The sequence below is a fragment of the Drosophila ananassae genome, chromosome 2R (assembly GCF_017639315.1).
Source record: "Drosophila ananassae strain 14024-0371.13 chromosome 2R, ASM1763931v2, whole genome shotgun sequence".
Lineage (NCBI taxonomy): Eukaryota > Metazoa > Arthropoda > Insecta > Diptera > Drosophilidae > Drosophila > Drosophila ananassae.
Window position 1 is genome coordinate 12,303,821 of NC_057928.1, and position 19,924 is coordinate 12,323,744.

The 19,924-nt window shown below is 42.8% G+C and overlaps 3 protein-coding genes across 5 annotated transcripts in view; 2 read left to right on the plus strand and 1 right to left on the minus strand.

Annotated features, from left to right (window-relative positions):
• The first annotated feature begins 1,951 nt into the window (after window positions 1–1,951).
• Window positions 1,952–14,924, plus strand: LOC6506509 (neural/ectodermal development factor IMP-L2). The gene is made up of 4 exons (XM_014909305.3): window positions 1,952–2,200; window positions 13,099–13,401; window positions 13,477–13,965; window positions 14,071–14,924. The coding sequence occupies exons 1-4, from the start codon at window positions 2,195–2,197 to the stop codon at window positions 14,083–14,085; spliced, it is 813 nt and encodes a 270-aa protein (XP_014764791.1). The 5' UTR covers window positions 1,952–2,194; the 3' UTR covers window positions 14,086–14,924.
• On the plus strand, window positions 12,072–12,280 carry LOC123257076. Its single transcript, XM_044714533.1, has one exon. It carries the CDS (start codon window positions 12,072–12,074, stop codon window positions 12,168–12,170), a length of 99 nt encoding a protein of 32 aa, XP_044570468.1. The 3' UTR covers window positions 12,171–12,280.
• LOC6493431 (neurobeachin-like protein 1) overlaps window positions 14,403–19,924 on the minus strand; it is a 32,920-nt gene continuing 27,398 nt past the window's right edge. For all 3 annotated transcript variants that reach the window (XM_001957699.4, XM_014908892.3, XM_014908893.3), the window contains 2 exons: window positions 17,083–17,260; window positions 14,403–16,482 (listed from right to left, as the gene is read on the minus strand). In XM_001957699.4, the coding sequence (XP_001957735.2) occupies window positions 16,317–16,482; window positions 17,083–17,260 (344 nt within the window). In that variant the 3' untranslated portion in view covers window positions 14,403–16,316. The remainder of the gene's footprint in view (window positions 16,483–17,082; window positions 17,261–19,924) is intronic.

A 19,924-nucleotide genomic window follows, 5' to 3' on the forward strand; every position in this document is an offset into this window, starting at 1 on the left:
TTTAATTACGCCATGCTGCTGACTGATTGCAGATATTATACTTAAATGGACTGGCCAGGGGGGCTGGGAAGGGGCCGAGGGCAGGTCCTGGGTCGTGGGTCGAGGCAAGGATGTTGCCCGTCATCAATTGGAGGCAAGCTGGCAATTCAAATGAAGCCCTATTGACGGATGGCCAAATTGGCTCCGCGACTGCGTGGGCGACTCGAGGCGAGGGCCAAACACACAGCAAAGCATCCTATATATAGGATATGGTGGGTGTGGGTACGGATGGGGGGTAGTATCTTTGCTGGCTTAATGGGTGGCTGGGCTGGGCGGGTTTCTGTGGTCCATGGCTATGCAGGCTCGACGGGGCGATAGCCACTTTAAATTGGGAGTGGCATCAACTGTTGCTAGGTGACCGCTTCCATCCATGGTGGCAAGGTCCCACCGACCACCGACTCGTCATAATGAATTTCCCGATAATGGCCATAAAGTTGGCCACATCTGACAACTTTCCCGGTTGTCTGTTGCCACTGATTGCGTGAGCTTTGCTTCATTTGAATATAACGGTGGCAGGCCACTTGAGGCACGTAGGCCCACACAGCGAGAAATATTCTTCAATTGGTTTATTTTATATTTTCTACATTGTTTCAATACGTGAAACAACACTAATTTAAAGCCTTTTTTCACTAGAAAGTCTATAAATAAATTTTAAGTCTGATTATTATAATTTAAAGTTTAGTAATTATATTCCTTAAGTGTACTTGTATATTTTAAAAATATCTTTATCCTTGTGGGCGGTTATGAGCATTTTTAAGAGCCACAACAATCCCAAAATAATAACATTTTATTTTGTGGCATTTGCTTCCTCCGACCTTATCTAATTTGTTATATTTTGGGAGACCTGGGAGATTATACCATCATACCATTCGGGTCAGTTTTCGGGTGTATTTTCTTCCTGTGCCGGACTCTTAGACTCCGAAGTGCATTTCAATTGACGCTACACCAAAATCAATTGCAACCAACGTCTGCGGCGGGATCTTTGTGCAATTGGTTCGGCTCTGGAATGCAAATAGTTGGCGGAGACGCTGGATTCTGGTGGTCCGAGCAATTGAGGGAGCCACATCCCACTGGAGGCATCAGGTCTGCCATTGAAGTCACCCCACATATATGGTCAGGAGTGACGTCCGCCAGACTCCGGCTGGCTATCGGCTGTCTGGCCGGATAGCCAGATGGAACTAACTCACGGCCAGATGCATTTAAGTCTCAACCTGCCCAAATCCGGAATTATCTGAAAATAAATCTGTTTATAAAGGTGAGTTTAATTTCCATTCCACAAGTGACTGACATCTATTGATCCTTGCCAGCTCTGCCATATGGTAATGGATCGAGCTGTATCTGTATCGATTTTATTCTATTTTCGAAGGAAAAAAAAAAGAAACAACCGTACTAAACGAATATGCATTTGGGACACGCATTTCATTTCCAGTCCGATCCGATGCGAGCCGATCCAATCTTCTGCGAATATTAATGAGAAAAATGTGATTTAAAATAATAAATTTGCATGAATTTTCTTTTGCTTTGAATCAATCAATCAAAGGAGAGCAACAAGTAACAGCTAACAGCTCGGCACTTCGACAGTTCGACAGGCAGGCAGGCTGGCAGGCATCCCCTTTTTGCCACCCCCTTTACCGAATTCGAGAGCACGAGCAACGCAGCGAACACAGATACAGATAGAGATACACTAATACAGATCCAGATAGAGATACTTTTACCCATACAGATACAATGCCGACGCCATAACTGTTATTAAAGCCCCCGTAGCGTTCAATTTGCTGGCTCGTCCGTTTGTCCGTTTGTCCGCCTGTCCGTGTGTCCGTTCGTCCGCTCGTCCGTTCGTCCGTCGGAGCAGCAGCTGCCCACTTGTTGATTTCGGGCATGCCCGATATAAAAGCATGGACGCTCAACCTTCCGCCACACAGTACATCACTCGCCACATCTCGAGCAGAACGGAGACAGAGCCGGAGAACTGGGAGCCGAGTCCGGAGAAAAGAGCATCCAAATATAACAGTATCTGCAGCCGAAGGTGGTGTGCTTGAGAAATCGAAGCTTCTAAACGTATTCCAAAAAATCACCGGAAATTGCAACAAAGGTTCTAGAACCCAAGTGAAAGTGACAAGTGAAAGTCAAAGTTACGAAACCAAAACCAAAAACCATGCAGGTAGGAATTTCAAACTTTTTTTTGATAAATTAAATCTATAATACTAAAATAGTTTGCGGATAATATTATTAATTAAAAAATATATATTAAAAAATTACAATTTAATTTCATAACTTTTTTAAATGTTAAGAACCGCTTAGTAGTGTTCTGAACCCCTTAGTCCAAACTTTGTCCCGTCAAACAGTCTTAAAGCCAGACAGAACCCATATAATAAACCCGTATAGCAGCTTCCTCCATATGATTCATGGCCCGGCACTCGAAAGGTCTCTCACAGACTTTGAGCTTTGGGCCATTTAGAAGTTAAATTGTAAAACTTGTGATCTCGTGCCAGTTGGAAACAGTTTCTGGACGAAAGCCCAGAATAAATTGCAACCGTATGAGACAGGGCTTGTGAGTCAAACAGATTTAATTAAAACATTTCATGATCGTGTTTAGCAAAGCTCGTGATTCGGCAATTTATTATCAATCTATTGGCAGTGAATTATTATCGCCCCGGGCAACAGGGTCTTTCGTAATACATTTTATATTGATATTGTAGAATATCAAGTATTTGGCTGGGATTTAAATTCGCGAGAAGAGTCGTCCGTCGTTCGTCGTCAGTGGGTCTGTGGGGTCCCTGATATCAGATATGTTTTTGTTATTTATCTTCGGGGAAGTGCGGCAAAGCGGAACAATAATGATAAGTGCAGAAATATGCTTTTATCTGCCGAAAATCCGAGAACCGGAATCTCAGAGTAAACATTATCATTGGGCCAGCGTGAGAATAGCCCTCAGATTGGCCAAACAAATCTTAATTATGGGGAGTTCTTTAGACTGTTTTTTCTTTTTATATTTTTTCAGAACTGTTGGCCGAGAAGTGTGCGAATTTTTTATGTTTATTCTTGGGATTCACTTTTTAGCAGAGTAGCTTTTTTTGTTGTTGAAAAATATAATGGTAAAATTTAGGAAAACTGTAGACAAGTTTTTGAAATCGACTCTCAACTGACTAGAAACCGACTTATTAAAAGCAAAAGGATGTAACTTAAATGTTCCTGTTGATCCTTTTCACATTTCTTTAAAAACATTATTTTAGAAGACTACCTTTTCTATTTTTTAATATTTGGAATCGAGTTTGAGATTCTAAAGAAAGCACTTGAACTCTCTAAATAATGAAACTCTCTAAATAATTAAAAGCAAAAGGATATATATTTGTAATTTTCCAAATTCCATACAAGGTTATTGATCTTCATTTTGTAATGGTTCCAAAATGTCATATATTCAAAGTGAGTTTATTGAGACTTATTAAGACTTTACAACAGACCCGGTGCTGAGTCAGTTTCTTGGGTTAGGCAAGTGGGCTTGCATTTAATGTCGCGTCAGCTTGAGTTTCAACTTGGCTTCAAGTCTGACTTGCCAAGTGGAGCGTGGCTACGTGAGCCGGTGAACATCTCCATCTATATCTCCACTGGTACTGGTACTGCCACCTTCAATCCACCTCCCGGTTCTGAATCGGTTACATGTTTTAAGCCTGACGTTGCGCTGGTCACGCAGCCACCCAATCCCCTGCCTCGATCTCCGGCTGCCTTTCCTCCTAAAACACACAGAAAATTTTTACTTTTAATATTAATATTAACTAGCAGGAGAAAAATAATTTTTAAAATGGAAATAGGCTGAGAAAAAAGGATTCTTGCATTGTAAAATGGTGGCCTGTGAGAAGTATATGGTATTTTTTATTGGTATTTTATAGGATTTGTTTTTAGTATTTCTCTTTTTCATAGCCTACTTAATAGAGCCATTCATAAAAGAGATATTATATTTATTATATTTATAATATATTATTTTCGACTAAGTCTTAACTAATATATAGTGCTAACTACCACTTTTTCTCTCGGTGTGAAATCATTCGATTCTGAATCGAAATCAATTCAAAAGCAATTAATAATCAGATCGTTTTTGTAATAAATTGCAATTTAATAAATGAAAAAAAAAGAGCTAAGCAAAAAGGCGAGCAGCAAAAAGTCGAAGGCAACTTTTCGCAATGAAATTAAGTGGTGTGGCTGGTGGCTGGTAGGGGGGAGTGGTGGAGCGAGGAGGCGGAGAGGTGGGGAGGGTCAGGGCGGGGGCTCGAGTTCAAATGCGTCACAGTTATCGCTGAGAGGAATCGCAATTCCATTTTGCAGGCATATTTGCATATTGCCGATCATTGATAGCGGGAGAGTGGAAGCGGGCGAAGGAGATTGAATAATTAAAGAGAACGCGATCAAAGAAGAAAAAAAAAAGAGCAAGAGCTCCCCACTTTGGCTCTCTTGCGCTGCCTAACATGTTTCACGGCTGTGTGTGTGTGTGTGTGTGTGGGGCGTCGCTGCGAGAGACGAGCCCCCAACGCCTGATGCTGTGTTTATCCACTCACACAGACGCACTCACTCACTCCCCGCAGAAAACAGAAAAAAAAACAATATTTACTTACACACCAGCAGCTCAATTATGCTTCATACTAGTACTCTAATACTAATGAACGCTCGCCGGGAATATGAATTGCGTATTTCCAAAGCCAATTAGGAGGATTCTTAAATTGGCCTCGCTCTCCAGCTGCCCAGCTGCCCAGCCCCCCAACTCCCTGGCAGTGTGTGTGTGTGTGTGTGTCTGTGTGAGAAGCGAGCCCCCTTTTTATTCATGTTTTTTTGCCTTCATAATTGTTTTTCAAGCTCTATTGAACTTGGGGCGTTGATGATGACGATGATACTACTACGATAACGCTTTAAGTTGAAAACATCCCAATCTCCACAGTCCCACGTCATCCGACGTCATATGGATGCCCTATAAAAACAATTAGGAAATATTTTTTTTGGGACTATAACTAATCCTAATCACTGGCTACATTCCTTAAGTTACTACGAATTTCCATAAAAATTTTATTCAAAACATTATGACGAAATATTTCAGTGAAATCGATTCAAGTATGAGTTATAAGTGGGTGTCTATCGTATCAGACAGTTTTCTGGGAAACTTCTACGGCGTAAAAACCAAAAACACATTCCATAGATATTTTTTCAATGAAAGCTTTCAAAGATATTATGTCTGCACTTTTTTTTTTAGAACATTATTCGTAGAATATGAGCTTTTGTTTAGTTATTATTTGTTTATTTATTTTGGAATGTCTTAGAGTATTAGTACTTCGTTGTTGCGAATATATAACCCACTTTTCTGTTATTGTTTATTTTTGGCGATTCATTAAAATGGAATGATTTCAATTAGAACGGAATCTAATAGAGATAACAAAGGCCATAGAGGGCAGGCCCAAGGAGTTACGAGGGGGCCTAGCCCTATTCATAAAGAGCACGTTCAAATAATCCCAGTATCGGAAGTGAAATCATTGAACTTTATTTGACTACCAACTCAAATACCAACTACCTAGAAAGGTAGAAACTTATCGAACTGACTTTCTGTCTTATCTTTACGTGCTTTGGCTCATATTCATACTTTTTTTTGTGAATCATGGAATTGATTGAAATTCTTTAATTAGATAATATTCGATGAGTGATGGGTGAGGAGGTTTGATTTTATTTGAATAATTGTGGGTATTTTGAGACTTAACTAAAGGAATTTGGAATTATTATTATACTTTTTGTTTTTAAATAAATTATTTAAATGAGTATTTCTGTTGGCCTCATTCATTCTCTTTCAAAACTCATTTGGTTATTCGAATATTCAAATATACCGACTTAGCATGACTCATCACTTGTTGCCTTTTAAGTCGCTCTCTTACACACACACACACACACACACACACACAGAGAGAGACACTATCTCACACGTGACCATGTTCGGGTCTCAGGGTTATATGCTATAGCTGCCATAGCATATTTACTCACCACCCGGGGTCGGGTTTACTTTACCTTTTCGCTGCACCGAAGAGCGCACCCATAGCCCCGCACCTCGGCTGGTGAGCGGCTTAAATGGCTGATGCAATCGCCACGCAAATTGGGCGAGAGCCGGAGTCAAATATTCCCTCGTTCTCTTGGGTTTTGGTTGCCTCCGTCCCGACTCCCTAACCTCGACCAGCCTGTTGCACAACAAACAGAAGGTACTAAAGATACAGTAACCGGAGAGCCAAAAACAATCGCCACACACACATTCGAATAAGTTCCAAGAATGCCATGGCATCGAATTACCCGGGCACATCGCATAATTAATTGATAAATTTGAATTACGGAATGCACATGTGATACGATTAGCGAATTCAGAGTCTTTTTTTATAGAAACTTGGATTAAGTTTGGGCTTGAATATTTTTAAGAAATATAAGGAATATAATATTAGGGATAAAGCCATTAAAAATAGACTAAAAATTGAATAACCCTTTACTCTGTCATACCATTAAGACTGTTATATCATTATAATATTATATTAAATATAAGATACTAAATATATATTTCTCTCAGTGTAAGAGCCATGAAACTCTAACTAGGAAGTCTAATTCACATCCATGATGTTTCCATTTCCAATTCCGATTCCGTCACCTTCGCTGATAAGCCTCCAACTTTTGCTTCATAATTTTTGTTGAGTTTGAGTCTCTGTCTGAGTTTGAGTTACAGTTTGAGTTTCGTAGAGTCCCACCCAGCAGCTCCATATGCCATATGTGGCTATTAACTACCACCCTGGCAGCCACCCTGGCCACCGCAGCCCCCGGGCAATTAGTGATAATTGCATTTCATTCGGATTTGTCGTAAAAATTTTCCACATTTTACAAAAAGAGAAGAAACGTGATATGTGTGTGGTTTCAGAAATTTTCCATTCCATTTGCTCGTTATGCTCAGTACAAGTATATTACATTATTACACCCATACACACACACACACACACACACACTCACTTTATACACACAATCATACACCCGTGATCTCGTTATGATGCTATATATGCCGTAGAACATCAGAAGAGAGAGTTGGGGGGGGGGCATTACCCAAGAATTTGGAGAGGGGTTGGGGCTCCAACTGGAACGGAACGGGGGCTTATCACAAAAAAAAAAAAACTTTGCTTCTCATTTCCATTTCCCATTCGGTTCAAGTTCAGATGGAAGGGTCAAAAATTCAAATGGAATGTCTGTGATTTCCTGAGATTTCTTCGATTGAGAATGGGAATCACATGAAGGTATTTCTGGGCTGTCTTTTTAGGTTATCATGACTCATGGGGTTTGAAAGAAAATCTATAACTCTACTCTACTTCATAGGTTTCTAGCTTTTATTTCGACTTCGATTGATTCGTTACAACTGTTGAAAGATACTGTATCTTAGGACTTTCATGGGAATCGACACCTGGCACCTGGCGAATTGCCATTGACAGGAGTCACTGCACCGCTTCCTGCACCCTGCACCCTCCAACCTGCACCCTGTCTGATGTGGCCGACGGGTTTTCCAATTCCATCAGCAATTCCCTGAACTGACCTTTCGATGCCGACCGGCCCGTCAAGGCGACACGAGCTCTTTGCGGCCTGCCCCTGCCCCTGCCCCTGTCTCTGTCGCTCTCCTGGGCGATCGAGACGCGACGAGATACTTTTTTGTCTACTTCTCAGATACACTGTTGCTAGGCGGGCTAAAACTGAAAAGTATCGGTGACAGCAGGCAAGATGTGGTGTGGGGGGAGAGCGGGGAGGTAGCACCATGAAAACGGCACAGAATTTGTGGCATGAACATGAATTTTCTCACGTCGTCACCAGCGTTCCAGTCGTCACACATACAGATACAGATACTGCAGGTCGCTGCAACCTGCAATTCACCAAATGCATCTGTATCTGTATCTGAGTATATCTGTATCTGTGACTGGTCTTGGCAGTTGCATGTTACTCTATCTTTTCCCCGAACTCTTGGTCGGTCGGTCTCCTGCTCTATCCGACCGTCCGTCCCTCTGTCCCTCTGTCCGTCTCACGGTCTTTGGTCTTTGAATGAGCCATATCCCCCGCACCACCACTACCATCACCTCTGTCGTGTGGTTCCGGTGGTGCAGCATAGTGTGGCGTGGTTCGATGGTACTGTTGCTGCATCAGAGGTGCCTCTGGAGGTGTTGCTATCGCTGGCACGACGTTAATTAGCAGAAAAGTGCAAACGATGCGGCTCGACTGAAACTGAATGGTGGTACGATATGGTGGTACGATATAGTGGTTTGGTGGTCCGATGCGGAGTGGTGGTGCTGGCATAGACGACGCGATATTACCCATTAGCGGAAGCGGGCCAATTTGGCTTACCCGGGCATTCATATGCACATGAACGAGTCTCTCCGATCGACTCCGACCACCACCACCACCGTCATGATGCAATGATTTGTGCCATCACTCACCGAAAAATCATACGATTTTTCAGTCCAATATACATAGATACATAGTATATCCAAGAAGAGTGCCATGAGGGGTCGGGGGACCAAGACCTCGACCTCCCATCTCTATATGTGTGTTTGGTGAAAACCAGACACGATCGTTTCTAGGAAATGGAACCAATAAATCTACGCTTCACACGAAATACATACCACCGCCGCCTGGGCCATCCACCTGAAATCGGATGGACGATGACGCCAATAGATAGTAGAGATCGATCGAGATGATATTGGTGCCGGCCGGTGCCCAGTGCCCATTTCGATGGTCACATGAATATGTATGCCAAGTAATTTCCAAAGCTGGTCTCTAAAATTCCACTCCGACTAGAGTTTATATTCCTACACTAATTAGTATACTCTATAATGCTATCAGTTCCTAAAACTATAGGGGATAGAGGGGAGTTCGAAGTTCAAAGTTAATTCAATTGTCAGATATGTGATTTGAATTCCTGGCCGTTTAATTGGAAGTGAATTGGTCCAGAGATTGTGCATCCGTGTATCCGTGTGTGCCACAAGGGGGCACCTAGGAAGTGCAACCTCTGACCGCGTCACTGGGAAATGTTACGTGAGGGGATCTCTGATCAATGGCCGTCTCCTCTATTATAGAAAGTGCTCCCCGAGTCGCATCAAAAGGCCATTTCAATTCAGTGCCCCTTACGTCAGCGTTACGATATCTGCGGTAGTTTGCCAGCCTCTATATATATATATGTATATATGTCTGTATATATACTGTTGCTGCCCCTGTCTCGGATCGCTTTGAGGTGTGCCGGCCAAGGCTGATGATGAGGTGAAAAAAGGGGGCGGGGCAGAGAGCAGAAGCAACAGCGGCAGCGGCAGCGGCAGCGGCACGAGACACAATTTCAAGCACCTGCAAGATTTTTTATTTTTTTTTTTTCTCAATTGAATTTCGCTTTGTGCCCGGCCTGATGCCGCTGCCAACTGTTTGGACTAATTGGGCGGCCAGGGGGATCAGTGGGATCAGGGGGGAGGAGTGGGGATCAAACAGGCCAGAGTGGGATGGTCAGGAAGAGAGGGGCGACGGGAGTGGCTCAGTCTGCGGTCGGACGATTTGTGTAACGTGCAATAAATAAATTACTCGTAGAATTGAATCTAGTTGTCGATGTGGCTGGTCGATAAAGCGAAGAAAGAAAACTAGTCGTGATGCCTCCACCCTCCACCCTGCTCCCTGCTCCCTGCTCTGTTCCCTGTCCCCAGTTGCCGGCTCCCCACTCCCCAGTGGCTACCGCCCGGCAACAGCGATCAGTGCCAGTCTGTCTGCCATTTTGGCGGCACCTCCACCTCCACCTCCAGGCCCCCGGCTTTCAGTTCCCGGCCGGCAACGGCGACTCAGACTAGTTTGGAGCCCCTCTCGGTCACCTTCTCCCCCTGGCACCACTCACACGACCAGGCAATGAGCACTAATGCACTTAGAGAAAATATATCTTTTTGCCTAAACACTTTAAGATACTTTTCCATCTAAAATTATCTTTTCTTAATTGAGTTTCTTAATAGCTAGCCTTGTTCTGGATTTTAAAATATTGAATTTCGTTCTTGAACCTCAAAGAGCTATCTATATATTTTCAATTTTAAATATACATTTCTAGAAATATTTAGAAATGATTCAAAAATCGACTTAGTGAGATCTAGAGGTTCCTGCAAGAGGTTCGAATCCCCAAGAGCAGATTATATATTTCTTAAATTTCAGAAACTTCTAAAGGAGTTTATAGTTTAAAAAAACTATAGCTGTTGTAAGAAGTTCGACTTCCCTAAACCAGTATATAAATATAATATATACATGATTATTATTTTTTAAAACCTTGTCAATAGTTTCATGTATAAAACCTTATATTATAGATATTTAATTCTCTAATAAATTAATTTCAAAAGCCTGTTGCTCACATTTAAAAAAATTAAATGCCATTCAGATAATTTAGCCATTTTGTAACCGGTTCTAAATCGATTTCCTCTCATTTGAACTACCCATATTCTCCGAGTGTAATTTGTGGTATGGGTCCGTCCCTCAGTCTCCACCTCCTCGGCCCGCCAAGCCCACGATCGCCGCAGACAATCTGGCACTCACACTTGATTGCAATGAGGCGATCGGATGGTCGGACGGAAAGATACACGGACGGAAAAATGACTGCGACTGGGGACTGGGGACTGGGACTGGGCAATCAGACATGGTCTTGGCTAATGGAACCTTGCACCATGCCACTGGTACCAGTGTACCACCCTGGTCACCACCATCCCGCCAACTGCGGTGAAGAAGTGGTCTGATCTCCGCCAGACTGTTGAATTCTCGTTTTTGGGGGAAGGCAGAAGGAGGTGGATCTCACATGGCTGGTTATTAAATTGGTTGATAAATTGGTTATGGTAATACAGAAATCCAGTCCTCAATCCAGGGGGAAAAGAAATCACAAAAATCAATTAAAACCATTCAGAAATGTGAAATCAAATCCAGAGATTAAAGTGCAAGTTGGATGGATGGATGTAGGCTCCAAGGAGGAGCAGTTATGGGTGGATTGGAGAGTGAACCCCTCTCATTATCCCGCTGAGAGAACAAATCCAGTCATATCCGTTTTTTTCCGGACTGTCCCAGTGCCGGCGGTGGCACAAAGAATTACGGGATTGGGACGAGAACGAGTAATTGAATTCTGGTCGCTTGTCAAATGGAACTCGACGAGGGTCCGACCCGTCGAGGGGGTGTGGCCGGAAGGGGGAGGTGGCGAGGATCGGTGAAGAGATCGGTTATCGAAGAGCAAAGAAAGAGGCAATAGCGCACACACACACTAATACACCATCTCGAGAGAGAGAGAGAGCAGCGAACAGATCGGAGCCACATCGGGCGTCTTCGGGGAGTGTCTGTGTGAACTCACGAGCGGCAAGGGTGGCCAGCGCTGATATAAATGGAAGACCGCAACCTGAATTGAGTTATATTTCATTCACAACTCAACTTGTGAGCCAGTGTTTTGAGCCGGAGATCTTAAGCCGATCCGATCCGATCCGAACCGATCCACCGCCGTGAACCAACGCGATCGTTCCACACAAAAAATCATACAGCCAAGAAATAAAAAAAGAATAAAAAAAAAAACTAAAAACCAAGTCATACCTTGACTCGAGTGTAATGTCGATGAACCGTGCGTATTCAAACGAGTGCCGCGCCAACCAGATCGATTCTCCCCCCAAGAAGTCCACAGCCGAGAGCATAACCGATCACTGACTCTGATCACCCACCAACCGGCTCCGCCCAGACCACCAAGATCGAATGAACCAAAGCCGTCAGCTAGACATTCGCTACGACGACATATTGCATTGATATTGCACTTTACGAAGCTCTACGAAGCAGACCACAAAGCGCTCCCTATTCCCTCCCCAGCCAGGCAGGACATCCTCTGCAGAATCATCCTCTATATCCGAGTGCTACGGCTAGACTCAGAGTAGCATCAGAAGCGGAGAGCAAGGAAAGCAGCCAAGATTCCACCAACAGTGAGCTGCCAGGTGACCAAGACGGCATCCAGCGCCGGACCTATGTCAGTTCTAAGCCAACTGCTGCTGCTCAACTTCAACCAGAAAGTCCAATCGAGGAGCCACCACAACATAGAGCTGATAAATTCGTTCATAACATAACGACTAGCCGACCGCCGATCGCTCCTGATACTGATCTTGTTATATCCAACGTTAGGGAGAAATTTGCAAACATTTTTTACCGGAAGAGAAAAAAGAAATCAAATCAAAAGGTGAGTCATCTCCTCCGGCAATAGACCAGGTGACCCATTTGTCTCTCAATTTCCAAAAAAAAACCCAAATCGCAAATCCCCCGTTGAAGGGCAAATCGAATTGAAATTAAAAAAAAATCCAAATCTGATGCAACATTTGTCAGTGATTGGCGAATGACTATCGGGGGGCACTACTATACATACATACAAATACATAAAATACCCTCGAAACTATTTGAATAATTAAGTCTAGACTCTAGACTCTAGACAGTAGACAGTAGACACTAGATGGTGGATTTGGGGGGGCCCTTGATCTCTGGGAGACTCTGACGTCACAGCCGGTGACAATTCTTTTGATCACAAGATTTTTGATTCTTTGTCGTGATTGTGATTGTGATTCTTCGGCCCACGTCAAAATCTTATATCATACTTTATTCTGGTATCGTGACATTGTGAAATACGCTCTAAAATATCTAGAGCGAAGATATGTGACAGGATTTGGGATTCATGGCGATTATATGGAAGAGAGGGATTTCGCAAGTGGTAGTAACGTTCTAGAGCTCGACGGCTAAAGGCCTTGCTCGCTTATCGGGGCCCGGAGATTCAGATCCGTTCCCCTGATTTATTACCCCCCGGGGTGATAGCCAGTGAGTGAGTGATAAGTGTGATGACTGGCACTGGGGACTGGCGGGAACTAATGTCATCACGACGACGACGACTACTATCAAGTTGCGGGCTCTGAGTTTATTAACCTATATTAGAATCTCGTATGACTGTTTGTGGAATTTTGAACTTTGCACTCATTTCCGACGGTTTTTTTTTTCGATTGATCTTTCCAGAAAATGAATTTACATGTGTGCGCCTTAGCGCTGCTGCTCTTCGGCAGTATCGCCACTGTCCACGGCAGGGCCGTGGATCTCGTAGACGACAGCAACGATGTGGACAACTCCATTGAGACGGAACCGGAGCCGGAGCAGAAGTCGCACGCCCGGCCGTTCGACGCCGACTGGCTGAAGTTCACCAAGACGCCGCCGGCGAAGCTGCAACAGGCGGCTGGTGCCACCATCGAGATTGTCTGCGAGATGATGGGATCCCAGGTGCCCAGTATCCAGTGGGTGGTGGGTCATCTCCCCATATCGGAGGTAAGTCTCGTAGCTCTAACCCTTTTTAAGCCGGCCCCCTTCTGACCTTTGACCTACCTTCTTCCCCAATTCCAGATCGACGATCTAGACTCGAACCAAGTGTCCGAGGATGCCCCCAGTGCCATTGTTAGGGTGCGATCGGTCCACATCATCGATCACATGCTTAGCGAGCCCCGCACCTACACCTGCGTGGGACGCACTGGCTCCAAGACCATCTACGCCAGCACCGTCGTCCACCCGGCCCGCTCCTCCGAGATCCTTGTCAGGGAGAAGCAGTATCCCGGCAACCAAAAACCTCGCATCGTCTACACCGAGAAGACGCATCTGGACCTGATGGGCTCCAGTGTGCTGCTGCCGTGCAAGGTGCACGCCCGTCCCAGGGCTGAGATCACTTGGTTCAACAACGAGAACCAGAAGGTCGTCCAGGGTCATCGCTACAAGGTCCTGTCCACCGGACATCTGCTTATCTCCGACATCAAGTGGGAGGACATGGGCAACTATAAGTGCCTGGCCCGCAACGTAGAAGGACACGATTCCGCCGACACCTTCGTGTATCCCGTACTTGTAAGTATATCTCATATCTTATTTACTTAGTATTTTATTTAGTTTATATTTTTAAAAACTATATGCTAAATGATTTGTATTTTTTTTTTTATTATTTTTTTGCAGAAGGAGGAAGACTAAAGATCCCAAAACCCAAACCACATAAGGCTATTGAATTGACGACGGGAATATTCATCTAGTTAGTTAGATAGATCAAATGCCTTCGAAGATGCGTGAAAAATAAAAAGGAAAATAATGCTTAGAAAAAAAAAAATCACAAAAAAAAAAAAAATAATAAGATGGATCTATGTACAATTTAGGATAAGATCAAGGTAGATTGTAGTCCAGGTAATTAACCGTATCTAATGCCGGCTTAGACTAAAGATTTTCTATCTCAATACCCTCGAATGGCACTCGAATTGTATCCAACTTATATACGGTATATATTATGGTATATGTTTTTCTTCAATTTTAGTTATTAAGTTATCGCTTGTAATTTTGTTCGTTTCTGTAAGTAGCAATGATTGTTCCTAGCGATTCAGGCGAGCTCTAGTTAACGTATTTAAACTAATTGGCCGTTTACTTAATCGAGGGGGTTCTGGCAGGCCCCCTTACCATATAAACACACCCCATACACTCCAATCGATCCGCTAATCAGCCAGTTTAAGTCAAGCCAGTCAGCCAGTCAGTCAGTCAGTCAATCACCCAATTCGTATTTATATACACCATTCAATCATTTTAATAATTAATTTATTGATCGACCTTAAATTCATCCCGCATTGCAGCCCATATAGAATCACGGAAAAGTATTCAAATGCACGGAATTAATCAGTTTCATAAGCTACCCCCTCCCCCACATATGACTATATATTTTAATTTGTAAGCTAATTGAACTGAACTATATATGGTTTTATAATTTGTTTAGTTTGTAATCAACTTTCATGAGATGTTTTTGAATAAATACAAGAAAAGAAATACAATGAGTGTCGCTTTTTTTAGTAATTCTCATCATCACTTTATTGACAGATCTACAGACTACTGGGGAATAGACATTATATGTTATATATCTACATAAACGCGTACACAATTACGTACAAGTTGGAACGACAAAAACATTACGATGTTTTACGATACAATCTTAACAACAAATAACGAAACGCGGGATCTTCAAGGATCCACTTACGTACACAAAGATGATATATATATATTCTATATATTGCCGGATTTTGGATATCGGTTATAGGTGTTTGTTCTTTCTAGTTGTGCGCTGTACAGAGCGAGGGTCTAAAAGTCTACTTAATTCACCTTCAATATTGTCACTTGTCTTTGGAAACTGAAGAGTCTTGCTGAAAGTTGCTGAAAGACACTGATATTTTTGGGATAGCTTCAGGAAAGAATCTGATTCTGGCACTGGTATTGTCTATGGGTCTCTTGTGGACGGACTCTAATACTTTCAATTCAATTGGAAATGTTAGCTTAATGACTTGCGGATCACCACCATGTGATCGGATCTGAGAGTTGTCTCTACTTAATGGGACAAAGATCTCGGGGGCTCTATTTTTGGTATCTCGGGACCTGCAGGCGAAAAGGGGGCGGTGGAACGAAAGTGTATCTTTTGATCACTCGAGCAGCTGGATGTTAAGTTGCCTTGCCGCTGTTGCCAGGCTGATTTTGGGGATTTTTTTCGGCTCTTTTTTTTTTTTTCATTTTTGGGGCCAATTTGAAAGTCGATCGTGAGTCAGTGAGTAGTTTGCCAAGTGCGTCGACGTCGTCGTCAACCAGTTTCCACCGCCATGCCTGCTCCCTTTCCGCCTCATGCCGCATGTCCGGCATACAAAAAAAAAAAAGAAGAGAGATATCTCCTCGTTCGTAAATGATTGATGATTTATTCAGATTTTCTTCGGCTAACCAAAGAAGAGTGTGCCATCGATCATGCCTGGGAGGCCCAGACCCAGTCCCAGCCCCGTTCGCAGGACAGGTGGTATTCCAATCTCCATACTCTGTCCTCCCACCACCCACCTCCCAGCTACGTACGCACATCGATGTGGAAAGAAATACTGCTCAGTTGGCACGGAATTTGTGGGAATGCAATAAATCTACTGGCTGTGCTACATGGAATATGTTTAGAAACACACTTGTCAAAATTTTTCTGGGAATTATATGCTCGTCAAAGGCTTTGCTTTTGGCACGTCACGTAGTGTAGAAATCGACAAGAAACAAGAAACATGAAACGAAATAATGACAAATCACAACACACAAACTATATCTAGGGTGGATTCAAATAAAAACACTGACAAAGTGGACAACTTATTCTAGGTTGAGGCTAAAATTCGGAAATTAGGAAAGTCCAAAGTCTGGCACTTAAGATGTCTCTAAACGTTGAGCACGGAATGCTTCTTGTTGACCCCGGAGGGCAGTTGCACGGCGATCACCGCCAGACGACCGTCGCGGAGCGGTGCCAGGATGTGGGTGTTTCCCGGCGTTACCACTACCGTCTGGATGGGCACGTGCAGCGGAATGTCAAATATGGGCTTCAATCTGAAATTTATTAAAGGTAAATAGTTAGTTTTTCGTTTTGAAAATGAAATATTGTTTTATAGTTTAGGTGGAAAATGATTAGAAAAGAATGAGCTATGATTTTTCTTTTATTAAAGGGGTTTCTCAACTTAACACATTTTTTATTGATTTTATAAATCATCTTTCACAACATCTTTATAATATAGTGCAGAAATTTGAGATGGATCCAAGTAATACCTTCGGAGATACAGTCTAAAGTTGTAGTGCTTTTAAGGATTCATTTCCTCTCAAAATTATGAAAATCTTTTTTCGAAACTATGTTTTAAAAATCGGTGGACAAAATCGTTCGAAAAGTATATAATCGATCTTGAAATTATAGAGAATTAAATATAAAATTGTATACAGGACTGGATACTGTTTCAGCCTATTGGAAGTGGCTCTAAAAGACTTTTTCCACCTAGTTCTACCTAGAACCTAGTTTCTCTGGCTCTTAATTGTATTATTTTTATGTTTACAATGTAAATTACTAAAGCGAGTGTTGGAAAAATTTATGAAAACAAGAAAAACATCTTAATTTTGTGCCGGCAATCAATTACACTTTTTATTAAATTGTTTACTCACCCGTGTAGTCTGCTCATGGTGATGTCGCCGGCGTCATCGGCCACTACCAGATAGTCGGAGGCACTGGCCAGTCCGGTGACCCGGCCGGAGACGTACTTGGAGCCCAGGCTGCATCCATTGATGCTGTACACATGGACCGAGTGTGAGGTGTCGTCCAGGGCGCTAAACGCAATATGACCTGCGGATAAAAGGGATACACAAAGCGAATATAATATAGTGTTTAGTTTTCAGTATGAATGTCTGAGAGATTGCGGAATGTGGGGCATGGGAGTCCATTTACGCACTACGCAGTGGAATAGTAGTATTCTATATGTACATAGACGAGGTCCGGCCCACTCGTCGCTGATAACCTGACATCTCCCGAAGAGGCATTATCGCGTGGCGACATAAAGCCACTCACACTTGGGTAGCCATCCCATGGAATGCGTAGTTGGTCTTATCTGGGGAGTGTATCTGTATCTACAGCATGGTCTCTATCTGTGGTATCTGTATCTGTATGCCAATGCCACCAGTGCCGGCGAAACTTGAAGATCCACATCCATTAAACACCTTAGATTGGATCTGAATGAACTTCCTAATACGACCTGAGCTCTGATATAACCTGAAATAACCGTGTCTGGTTAGTTTTGGCCAATCTACATTTTCATTCAACAAAAAAATAAGAGGCCCCCCTAACAATACGAGACATATATATATATATTTCTATATATCTTGATCTTTATTGGGGTCTCGTCGACGTCGTCGTCGGCGACGTTGAAATTTACTACAACTATTTAATAAATTTTTCTGCTGCGTCTTAAGAATTAAAAAATGAATGAAACGCCGAGTGAGCGTTCTTTTTACGCATGGGGCAGGGGGGGCAGGAATGGAGGAGAATGGGGGCCATTGGGTGGCAGAGATGATTGGGAGGGGGAGGTGGCTGGGGCAGAATGATCGGTGGGTCGTGTGACTCTGTGACGCGATTCGTTCGCGGGGCTCGTTCGCCTCTGATTTCTGATTTCTGATTTGATTCCATTAACGTCGCTGGGTTAATGCCGGAGAAGCGATGTGCTTTATGGTTTCAAATATATACATATACGTATATTTATTTATTGGTGCTGATAGTCTATAAGGGGGGGCTGCCGGGCCGGCTCTCTTCATTAGCGGCAATGTAATTGATTGGAGGAGCAGCAAGCCGACAAGAACGCAATTAAGTGCCCATCATTGCCCTGGAAACTGAACCGTATTGACGTTTCAATATTCTCTTATTCGGTTTCTGATTCTGATTTCGATTTCAGTTTTGATCCTCAACCCGACTGCCGGATGTTGCGAATTTATAATCAGAAATATTAATAATTTACTCGATAAGGTGGCGGCTGCAGTGGCTCTCTTGGGTGCACATGTTTCTTATGTACTTTGGGGGTGATGGGGTCTTTCTCCCTCTATATTTATAATTTATACAATATATGGCAGTGGTATATCAAATTCTGAAAAGCCCGATCTGATTACCCCGAAAATCGAGTGGATCGAGGTGGAATCTATACGGTGGAATATTTGAAGAACTCGATATGCAGGCACTGGCGCCTTCGATTGACGTATTTCGCACATGGAATGCCGGGCTATTATACGAAATTCGATTCGTATGAACTCGGATTATCGCCAAAGACCAAATATTGTATAACAAACATTTCAGGGAGTTGTATACAAACTGATAATTATATTACAATTCATCAAAGCCTTCATATTGGTTGAAATATTTTAGTTTTCATGGAAAAACTTTCTACCTCTGACTCTACCCATTTCCCTCCTAAAAAATCTCTAGGAAACTATTGCTAATCTCCCAATAAAATACTGCTAGTCATTGCCAATAAAAAACTATAATAATCATGATAATTAAGACTAATTAGTCTGGTTCCGTCCAGGGTGTCGAAAAAAACCCGTAAATTATTGATACAGGTCGGGCCATTATTCTTCGTTATCGTATACTATTTAACGATGGCATAATTTTCGCAATTGGTAGGTCGTCTTTTATAAAGGCTTTAATTGGCGACTGAAGATTGAAGGAACCTTGACAGTTGCTATGAGGAACAGTGGGAAAGACCCGGTTATACATTTTGAACCCCCGCCGACAAATTCTCTAACCTTGTCTGTTTGCTTTACGATCTCTCGTCCATTGTTTAAGAATGCTTTAATTTGGATTAATGCCCTGTCGCCATAGCTGCACCGCAAATATCAGCGATAAGATATAGCCTAGCAGTGCATGGGGCAAAGTCGGACGATTCAGAATTCTGATTATGATCATAATGTATAATGTGTGGGGACAACGCACATGGCCACACAATCACGTGATTCTTGTCGCCTCACTTATGTGGCAATTGTCGAAGGCACCTCCGTCACCTCCGGCACCTCCGATTAAATTGTTTGATTGCTTACTCTACAAACATAATGGGACAACGACGTAGTAGCACGTGAGGCGTCCATCCATCCAGCCATACCTCCACCCCTTCGACGACTCATACTCCACCACGTCCTACTCGTTCTTCATCAGATTAGGGGACGGTAAAGAGAACAAAGTCTTGGCCACCTGGCTGGTGGAGTAGAATTTCTAAGATTACAAAGGCTCATTCCGAAAACTAACATTTTTCGCAGGTAGGTAGCATGAGTCAGCTAGGCATAGTTCATATACTTTTTTTTTTTTACTAACAAGTGCTTTATCAAAGGCAGTTATTTAATATAATTTATTATTATAGATGATAAGAAGTCTAGTTCTTCTTTGAGGCTTGAATGAAATAAACCAAGAATCTTTTTCTATAAAAATGACAAGTTAAAATACTTTAATTTATCTTAAACATATATTTTAATT

Excerpts from the sequence above, each read along its gene's own strand:
- LOC6506509 (XM_014909305.3), top strand. Across the intron at positions 13,402-13,476 it reads GTCATCTCCCCATATCGGAG|ATCGACGATCTAGACTCGAA; the intron begins GTAAGTCTCGTA and ends CCCCAATTCCAG.
- LOC123257076 (XM_044714533.1), top strand. The coding sequence starts at position 12,072 with ATGTCAGTTCTAAGCCAACTGCTGCTGCTCAACTTCAACCAGAAAGTC.